At 51.7% G+C, this 8,800-nt stretch overlaps 2 protein-coding genes across 7 annotated transcripts; both read left to right on the top strand.

Moving 5' to 3' along the window:
* The first annotated feature begins 2,320 nt into the window (after positions 1 to 2,320).
* On the top strand, positions 2,321 to 6,181 carry LOC115397184 (uncharacterized). 6 transcript variants are annotated; one of them, XM_030103395.1, is made up of 7 exons: positions 2,321 to 2,471; positions 2,877 to 3,117; positions 3,197 to 3,313; positions 3,497 to 3,553; positions 4,392 to 4,628; positions 4,937 to 5,059; positions 5,494 to 6,181. In XM_030103395.1, the coding sequence occupies exons 2-7, from the start codon at positions 2,941 to 2,943 to the stop codon at positions 5,533 to 5,535; spliced, it is 753 nt and encodes a 250-aa protein (XP_029959255.1). In that variant the 5' UTR covers positions 2,321 to 2,471; positions 2,877 to 2,940; the 3' UTR covers positions 5,536 to 6,181. The 6 variants fall into 6 exon arrangements, with proteins under 6 accessions (XP_029959255.1, XP_029959254.1, XP_029959257.1 ...); XM_030103394.1 differs by having other exon boundaries at positions 2,323 to 2,471; positions 2,835 to 3,117; XM_030103397.1 differs by having other exon boundaries at positions 2,339 to 2,471; positions 2,902 to 3,117.
* Positions 6,182 to 6,347: 166 nt separating this feature from the next.
* Positions 6,348 to 8,800, top strand: lamtor2 (late endosomal/lysosomal adaptor, MAPK and MTOR activator 2). Its single transcript, XM_030103399.1, has 4 exons — positions 6,348 to 7,038; positions 7,920 to 8,082; positions 8,163 to 8,252; positions 8,342 to 8,800. The coding sequence occupies exons 1-4, from the start codon at positions 6,971 to 6,973 to the stop codon at positions 8,396 to 8,398; spliced, it is 378 nt and encodes a 125-aa protein (XP_029959259.1). The 5' UTR covers positions 6,348 to 6,970; the 3' UTR covers positions 8,399 to 8,800.

The raw sequence follows: 8,800 nt of genomic DNA, 5'->3' as shown, positions 1-8,800 counted from the left end.
CAGCAGGGCTCTGAAGTGTCACGCATTCCAGTGTGTTGTCACGCAGTCACGGCACACATTGTATTTGTCACGTTGAAAAAAATGCCGGTAAATTAGGCTGGTGCGCCGCAGCTATGGAACCGGGAGGAAACACATGTGCTCCGCTCGTAGTGCTGCGACGTTCAATGAACGAGTCGTTCGTTTGAACGGCTCTTTCAAGTGAACGACGAGAGCCGGTTCTCAGCTGTCTGAGAGCCGTTCCTTTGTGCAAACTGTCCACGCTTCCTTCACCTGTCTCCTGAGTGTCTCCTGAGTGTCTCCTGAGTCCAGCTGTCTCCTCTGCCTTCATGTGAATGACCGAGTTTCAGTTTTCCGCCGCTTGCTCCAGTCACCTGAATGCAGCAGCTAACTAGCGGAGGAGGAGTGTCGCGAAACTGGAGAGTAGCCGGTGTTTTGAAGAACTGGTTTCCCTGTTAACTGGCGACTGGGTTTCTTTCACGTCCCTTGTTGCTGATAGATGTTAAAAACCAGACAAAAAGCCGTGGCCGACCTTTTATGAGTCTGATTTCAACATCTGCTGCTACTAGCAGCAGCAGCAGCAGGAAGTGCTAAAGGAAGTCAGTCACCAGTTAGCAAGGAAACCAGTTAATTTGAAACACCGTATTGACGGCTTTATAAAGGTTTTAGTAATGGAACACACGCACGCATGCGCACACACAGCATAAAATGCTCAGTTCACGTAGCAGCATTTTGAAGGTCTTTTCTGGGGACGACGTGCAAGGTCAGCCGCAATGTAATGTGTATCAGAAAAACATCTCTTAAATATGAACCAAATGAAAACTTAAAATTTAAAACTGACAGTGAAATGGCTCTAACATGGTAATAGTTTATTTTTGGCGCAAAGGAAAAGTAATTTTGTGTGAAATAAAAGATTTTCCGGGGCTAATTCTGAAACCCGGAAGAGAAAACGCTGTTTCACTGAAATCCCGCCTCTCCCCCTGTGGACTTTGACTGACAGCTACTTCAACCAATCAGTGCTTCGTTAGCGTCTCTAAGGGTTAGCTTTAGCTCTTTAGCTCTAGCTTCTCCACACGCAAAAACGTCTTTTCCTGTTAGAAACTCACCAAGCGCAGACCCTCCAGACACTTCAGACCCTTCAGACCCTTCAGACCCTCCAGACCCTCCAGACCCTTCAGACCCTTCAGACCCTTCAGACCCTCCAGACCCTTCAGACCCTTCAGACCCTCCAGACCCTTCAGACCCTTCAGACCCTTCAGACCCTCCAGACCCTCCAGACCCTTCAGACCCTCCAGACCCTTCAGACCCTCCAGACCCTCCAGACCCTCCAGACCCTTCAGACCCTTCAGACCCTCCAGACCCTTCAGACCCTCCAGACCCTTCAGACCCTTCAGACTCTTGCTCTTGCTTGACTGTTGCTTTCAGACGATGGTGAAAGTTTATCTCCGTAATCAGAGTTAGAAAAAAGCTGCAACGCTGATTGCGGAGGGCCTGCGGGAGGGGAGGGGGGGGGGGGGGGGGGGGGCTCAGGGGAGTCATCTTCTCCGTGTGACGTGAACATGGTAAAGCAGAGCGTTTTCACGGTGGGAGGGGCTGCCTCTCTGAGCAGCACAACAAGGAGGAAAGCTCAAACATGCAGGCACGAAGGAAAAAAACGCTTTGGGGTGTTTTTGGTGAGAACATAGCCATATAACAAGGTTAAAACGTACAAAAAGTGAATTTTGCATGATACAGCCCCTTTAAAAAACACACAACTAATGCTTGAAAACATCTTACTGCACTATAAACAAACAGTCAGAACCAGGATGCAAAGTGAATTACATTCTCCAGTGGAAGCTGTTTTGTGCAGATTTATCTCGGATTTTGAGGCTTTTTGCAGCAGTCTGTGGGGCTCCTGGTTCTCCTCCTCCGCTCCCAGCAGCCACTGGAGACATTACGGCTGTAAAGAAGAGTTTAAAAGACTCAAAGAGCAAAGTAAAAAATCTGCAGGCAGTGCAGCTTCTCTTCTTCTATGATCCGTTTCCAGTGCAGTAACAACAGCGTCAGGTCCGTGCTGCCACCTGGCGGACCGCAGCGGAACCTCAAGGAGATCCGCAATGGACACCGAAAAGGAAAAAAAAAAGACAAGTAACATGAAATGACTAATTTTATTTATTTATTTATTTATTTATTTATTTATTTTATGCTTTTTCCTTTTTTTTTAAAATTTCTCTTTGTGTATACACAGATATTTCCTTATGTTCTGACAGCTCTATATTTTGATGAGGCGCTCCTGTGGTGTGTGGCTCCTCCACAGCTCTCCGCTCTGTCAGGTCAGTAAAGGGTTAAGCGGAGGGGAGGGAGGAGTCAGTGAGCGGAGCCTCCGGAGGGAGGAGACCTTACTGGAACAGCCTGGCGTCTCTCGAGTCGCTCCTGAATTCGAAGTGCGCCACAGCAGGACCGCAGCCGCTTCTCCGTCTACCACCCTCCAACAGGTGGGTCTTCCCCTCCAGGCTGTCCGGTCCCTCCCGGTCCCGGCGGCAGGGGGACCGGGCCGTGGCGGGTCGGTCCGCCGGAGGGTTTCGGACCCCTTCCTGTTTGTTCTGCTGTGGAACCTCGAGGGGAACCGGATCAGGTCAGATGAGGAAAAGCCTCTGAAAGTGGGGGGGGGGGGGGGGGGGGTTCTGTCTTACTGGACTTATTTATTCTGAAGTGAAGCACAAAAAACAACGAGTTATAAAAACCAAAAAAAAAGACGAAAAAAACTTAAAAGACTAAAAAGGATGATAAACAGTTTAAAAACGGCTCCAGGTTTCCTTCCAGAGTTCCGTACAGCTGTTCTCACATCTGTTTCCCAGCTGAGTCCAGTCGATCCAGAACGGAGAACTGTCTTCCTTCAGGTCCTCTGCTCCTGTTGCCGTTCAGTGACCTCTGACCTCCGGGAGTCTCCTCAAGTCGGCCAGCATGTCGGTGAGCGTCACCAGAGCCGAGGGGGTCACGGTGCTGACCCTCAACACCGACTCCAGCAGCATCTGCCCCCCGCTGTGCCAGATCCTCGGGGGGCTCTGCTACAACCCGGTCTGCTGCTCCCGGTCCCGGGACCTGCACCGGGGCCAGAGGAGCGCCCAGACCCTGCTGGGGGTGAGGAGCACGCTCTAGAACCCGAGGGTGGAGGGGAAGATGCTCTATGCTGTGCGTGATCAGAGCTGCTGTCTCTCAGGCTCTCCTCATCCTGTCCGGCCTCCTCACGGTGGGTCTGGCCGTCATCCTGTCGCTAAGCCACGCCTACTGGTGGTTCATGGATCCCACCGCCTTCCCCTTCTGGATGGGCGGCCTGGTAAGAAGCTCCGCCCCTTCATGGCATCACTAATGAGTTTCAGGTCATTTCTCTAAAGTTCCACGTGGACGGCAGTTTTTCTCTTTCATTAGATCCTCTTAGAACCGAGGAGCAGCAGAACCTCCTCCGGTCGGAGGTCAGAGGTCGGACTTGCTGACCGTGACGTTGTCTTCCTGTTTGCAGTTCGTGTCGTTCGGCGTGCTGAGCGTTCTGTCGGAGCGGTTCCCCAGTCCCTGCCTGGTGAGTGGTTCTGGATGTGGGTTCAGGGGAGCTTTAATACAAGAACCAGAGGAAGAGGACTTTAAAGGAAGTCCCTGAAGAGGACTCTGGTCCCTGAAGAGGACTCTGGTCCCTGAAGAGGACTCTGGTCCCTGAAGGAGACTCTGGTCCCTGAAGGAGACTCTGGTCCCTGAAGCGGACTCTGGTCCCTGAAGAGGACTCTGGTCCCTGAAGGAGACTCTGGTCCCTGAAGGGGACTCTGGTCCCTGAAGGGGACTCTGGTCCCTGAAGGAGACTCTGGTCCCTGAAGCGGACTCTGGTCCAGATCAAAACAGGACCGCTGTGAAATCAGTCAAAGACTATCAGGACCAGAGGGATCCTCTTTTGACATGTAAGCGGAACGGAAAGCTTTGAAGGGTTCCTGGAGGTCCTGAAGGTCCTGGAGGTTCAGAAGTTGGTCAGTAATCTGGATTGGAACCAGGCCGTTGGGATCGGGATCCTCTGAGCAGACACTCATGTTCCTCGGCACTTCCTGTGGTTCTTCTGGGTCCCAGACTCACTCTGGCATGTGGACCCGTCCCAGCCGGTCTGACCTTTGACCCCGGTCCCAGACAGGACAGACTGGCTGCTCCGCTTTGAGACCTTCAGGAACCCTTCAGGAACCTTTCAGGACCTTCAAAGCTTTCAGTTCCGTTTACAAAAGAGGCGAAAACACAGTTCTTGAAACACTTTGCTCCGTCGCCATGGAGACGGCAAACACTCTGCTAATGGACCTAGTGCTGGACCTGGACCTGGACCTGATAGTTTTTGACTGCTTTCACAGCGGTCCTGTTCCGCCTCGCGGTTCTCTGCGTTCCAGGTCGTCCTCAACGTGATCCTGCAGCTGTCCGGCGTGTGCTTCGCCATCGCCGCCATCGTCATGTTCTCCATCAACTTGGCCGACACCAACCTGTGGGATTTCTGCAACTTGGACAACTTCAGGCTAAACTACGACTACGACGACTACGGCCGGCGCCACGCCCGGACCACGCCCAGCCCCTCGGCCCAGGAGACGGCCCTGAGGGACGCCTGTCTGGAGGCCAAGCGGCTCAGCCTGGTACTGGACCTGGAGACGGGGAGGATGCTCTAGAGTCTGGAGATCAGCTTCTCTGGATAAATTCCCAGCTTGCAGTCAGCTGTTAGAAATCCATCTGATCTCCCCTTCAGAATGCTAATGCTAACGCTAATGCTAACGCTAACCCCGGCTGCTGTGAGAAGCTCCGGACCCCCGGAGGACGAGTCGTTCCTCCAGGAAGCAGGAGTTCAGTGAAACGGTGTCAGAGCTGCTGGGGTTAGCGCTGGTGCTAATGCTGGGAGGGAGGGGCGTGTCCAGCCGCCTCCTGATTGGCTGTCTCTGCTCTCCAGATGCTGCTGATGGGGATCAACGGCGTCCTGATCGTCCTGTCGGCGCTGCAGCTCTGCCTCTGCGTCAGCTCCTCCGTCATGGGGGTCAGGGCTCTGCAGAGCATCCGGAAGACGCCGTCCCAGGTCAGCCGTCCCCCCCTGCTGTCCCCCACCCCCTGCCGTCCCCCCCTGCTGTCCCCCTCAGAGACACACTGATTAACCTGACAGCAGATCGAGATACAGAAATGGAGCCGATCATTCAGAGGAGCTTTTAATGAAGCTCAGTGATCTGTTGACGTACATCTGTAGTGTTTTATTATTCGTTTAGAGATGTGGAGACGCCGTCTCTGGTTCCAGATGAAGCCTTCCTGGTTTCGTGTCTCATATCATCACAGCAGCCTGTGAATCATGTAGACGAGTGGCGTGTTTCCTGTTTGCCGTCTCCTCCGTCAGCTGGTTGTTAGTTTCTCTGATCACAGACTCGGTTTTAGAATCAGGAGCTGAACCTTCATCTGAAGCGTCCGTGAGGACGGCGTCCGGCTCCGCTTTCAGAATAAAGCGTGGTTCTGCTGTTTCAGAGCGCCGAGGATCCAGACGACTGCAAACCGCTGCTGGAGTGACTCAGGAGGTGGAAGCCGCCATGAAGCCGTTCCTCGTCCCCACGGCGTCGGTCGCTGCCTGCCTTCTGTTCTCTGCTCAGTCCCAGCTTCTTGTTTCACCGCTTCTTCCTGCCTCTGCACTCTTTTTCATATTTACACTGAAACGTTCAAGTAAACTGAATGAAAAGGAAACGAGAGTGTTGTTCTGCTTTTATCGACGCGCCGGCTCATCCAGCAGTCCGGCAGGGTTTGAGAGAGAGAAATAAAACCGGGAGGTAAACGAGCGTTTGTTACTTTTGGAGGGATGAAGCCTGGCCTGCCGCTTCAGCCTGATCCCTGCTTCAGAAGTGACCTCCAGGACGAGCAGTGGAGCAAAATGTGGATTTTTCTTTGAAAGAAACTGTGTCTTCTCTTTGTGCACGATCCGAGCAAAAACAGGCTTTAACCAGCAAAAAACACACACCGCGTCTGGACGAGGGTTCGACTCCCCTGATGGGAAGTGAAACTCGGATTCTGGTTTTCAGTCTTGTCTGCACTGAAATGAGAATGCTGCTGGGTTTTTTTCTATTTCCTGGGATTTCTCCTTTTTCACAACGTGCAGACTCGTGACCGCTTCCTGCTGCTTCACTGTTTTCATCTGTTTCTATTAAACACTTTTATAACCACGTCGGCGCGTTTCCTTCTTCTGACAAAAACAAGTGATTCTGGCGCTCTTTGAAAAATTCCCTTGGTGCATTGCAAGCTACCACTCAGAAATACACTGTGTGTGTGGTTGTGTGTGTGTGTTTTTTTTTTTTTTGTTTTTTTTTTGTTTATTTCTGGCTAATCCCTGAAAGGTATGTTTTATTTTATTACAGTTTAGGAAACATTTCATATTTAAATTGAAGATTGTTTGATGCTGAGGAAGCATTTCTGTTTCCCTGAGGAGTGTTTATTTTTGATGTCAAAGCATTTGGTTCAGTGTTACAAATTCTGCCCAGAAATCACTTTAGTTTCTCTTCATGAGTTCAAACATGGACATTTTCTCATTAAAACACTTTGACAAACTAAAAGCCATTAAACCTGCCTGAACTTTACCGAATACAGCCAAGAAAACTCCTTCCCCTCATTTCATCATACATATATCTAGTGAAAGGTCCCTGAAAGAAATCTGGACTGTTGACAGTGTGAATAAAGTTTTATTTAAATGATTTCTGTCTTGAAACACAAACTAAAAACGAACCGAAAAAGTAGTTTACCGTCACCAAATGTTTGAACAAATGTTTAAAATCTCCCTAAAAAACCTTTCCCCCTTAGAGCATTTATCACGAAGATGACTACACTTCCCATGGTGCACTGCGAACCCGGAAGTAGCAGTCAGCTGACTTGTGCCGATAGTTTGGTGTAGTTTGAAGCCTCATTTTAAGCAATCCAAGCTTTTTATCTTTTGTTTTGTTTTAATCCGGAGCAAACAGCGATGTTGCGGCCAAAAGCGTTGACTCAAGTCCTCAGTCAGGCGAACACGAACGGAGTCCAGAGCACGCTGTGAGTCCGGCAGCTAGCCGCAAGCTAACAGGCTAGCAGCTAACCCTCAGCTTCACCGCTTCACACACAGAGTCCGGCAGCTAGCTGCATGCTAACAGGCTAGCAGCTAACCCTCAGCTTCACCGCTTCACACACAGAGTCCGGCAGCTAGCTGCATGCTAACAGGCTAGCAGCTAACCCTCAGCTTCACCGCTTCACACACAGAGTCCGGCAGCTAGCTGCATGCTAACAGGCTAGCAGCTAACACTTGATCCAGTTATTTCGTTTAAACAGTGAAACGTGTTGAAACCTCATGTTTGCCATTAGCAGCTCTCGTGCTCACTCCAGAAGTCTTTTTGGTTGCTTCGTGGTCATTGTCACTGAACTTTGTGTCGTTTGTGTTGTCATTGTGTTTGTGTCTCCTGGTGAATATTTCTTCCAGTTTGGGGTTGTGTGTGTCTCTGTTTTCCCATTGTTGGTCGCTGTGTGTGTGTTTTCCTGACAGGTTCAGCTGATTTCCAGTGTTTTTCTTGTTTCCTGTCACCAGACTTTTTCTTCCTTCTTGTCTCTTTCTCGTTGTCGCTTGTTGTGATGTTTCTGTGGCTGGATTTTCTTTGTGTGTCTGTTTTTCTTCATCCTGTGATGATTTTCTCTCATTTTGACTATTTTGTGTCTGCTGGCAGCTTTTATCTGATATTTCCTCTCAGTCTGAACTTTTCTTGATGTCTTTTGTCTTGCTGTGACAGATTGTTGGTCTTTTCAGATCTTGTTGTCATCGTTGTGTGTTTGTGGTGGTTTTGGATCTGTGTGGTCATTGTGTTGTGTTAAGCCCTCTGTAGTCGTGTGTGTGTGTTTGGTGTGTCTTCGTCTCTAAGTGGCTGGATCTGCTGTCTGTCCTCCAGCCTGCTGAATAACGAGGGTTCCCTTCTGGCCTATTCGGGCTACGGAGACACCGACGCCCGAGTGACGGCCGCCATCGCCAGCAACATCTGGGCCGCCTACGACAAGAACGGACACCAGGCCTTCAATGAGGACAAGCTGCGCTTCATCCTCATGGACTGCATGGTGAGGCCGCCGCTCTTCCTCCTCCTCCTCCTCCTCCTCCTCCTCCTCGTCCTCCTCCTCCTCACACTCGTCTCTCTCAGGAGGGTCGGGTCGCGATCACCCGGGTCGCCAACCTGCTGCTCTGCATGTACGCCAAAGAGACGGTGGGCTTCGGGATGCTCAAAGCCAAGGTGAGTCCTCCTGCTGCTCCGCCCGCTCTGCCCTAAAGGGGGCGACGCGCCCCGGGTTTGAACCGCGGTCCGCCGCTCTGTGCCTGCAGGCCGAGGCTCTGGTCCAGTACCTGGAGGAGCCGTTAACTCAGGTGGCGGCGTCGTAGCGGAGGAGACGCAGACGTCCCGCCGTCTCCGGACCGCCCAGAGCGGGTGACGGACGAGCCTGCGGGGCGTGGAGACGACTCCGCCCTCCTCCACCCTCCTCTGCCCCCCCTCCTCCACCTTCCTCCGCCCTCCTCCACCCTCCTCTGCCCCCCCTCCTCCACCTTCCTCCGCCCTCCTCCACCCTCCTCTGCCCCCCCTCCTCCACCTTCCTCCGCCCTCCTCCACCCTCCTCTGCCCTCCACCACCCTCCTCTGCCCCCCCTCCTCCACCCTCCTCTGCCCCCCCTCCTCCACCCTCCAGCTCCCCTTCACAGAATGTTTTCATGAGTTTCATATTATTTAACTGTTTGATTTTTGTTTATTTCTTGAATAAAAATGTTTGCAGTAAAGCTCCGTCTCTCT

This window comes from Salarias fasciatus, chromosome 11 (assembly GCF_902148845.1).
Source record: "Salarias fasciatus chromosome 11, fSalaFa1.1, whole genome shotgun sequence".
In the NCBI taxonomy this organism is placed as follows: Eukaryota; Metazoa; Chordata; class Actinopteri; order Blenniiformes; family Blenniidae; genus Salarias; species Salarias fasciatus.
This window is presented reverse-complemented; position numbering and strand designations above follow the sequence as displayed.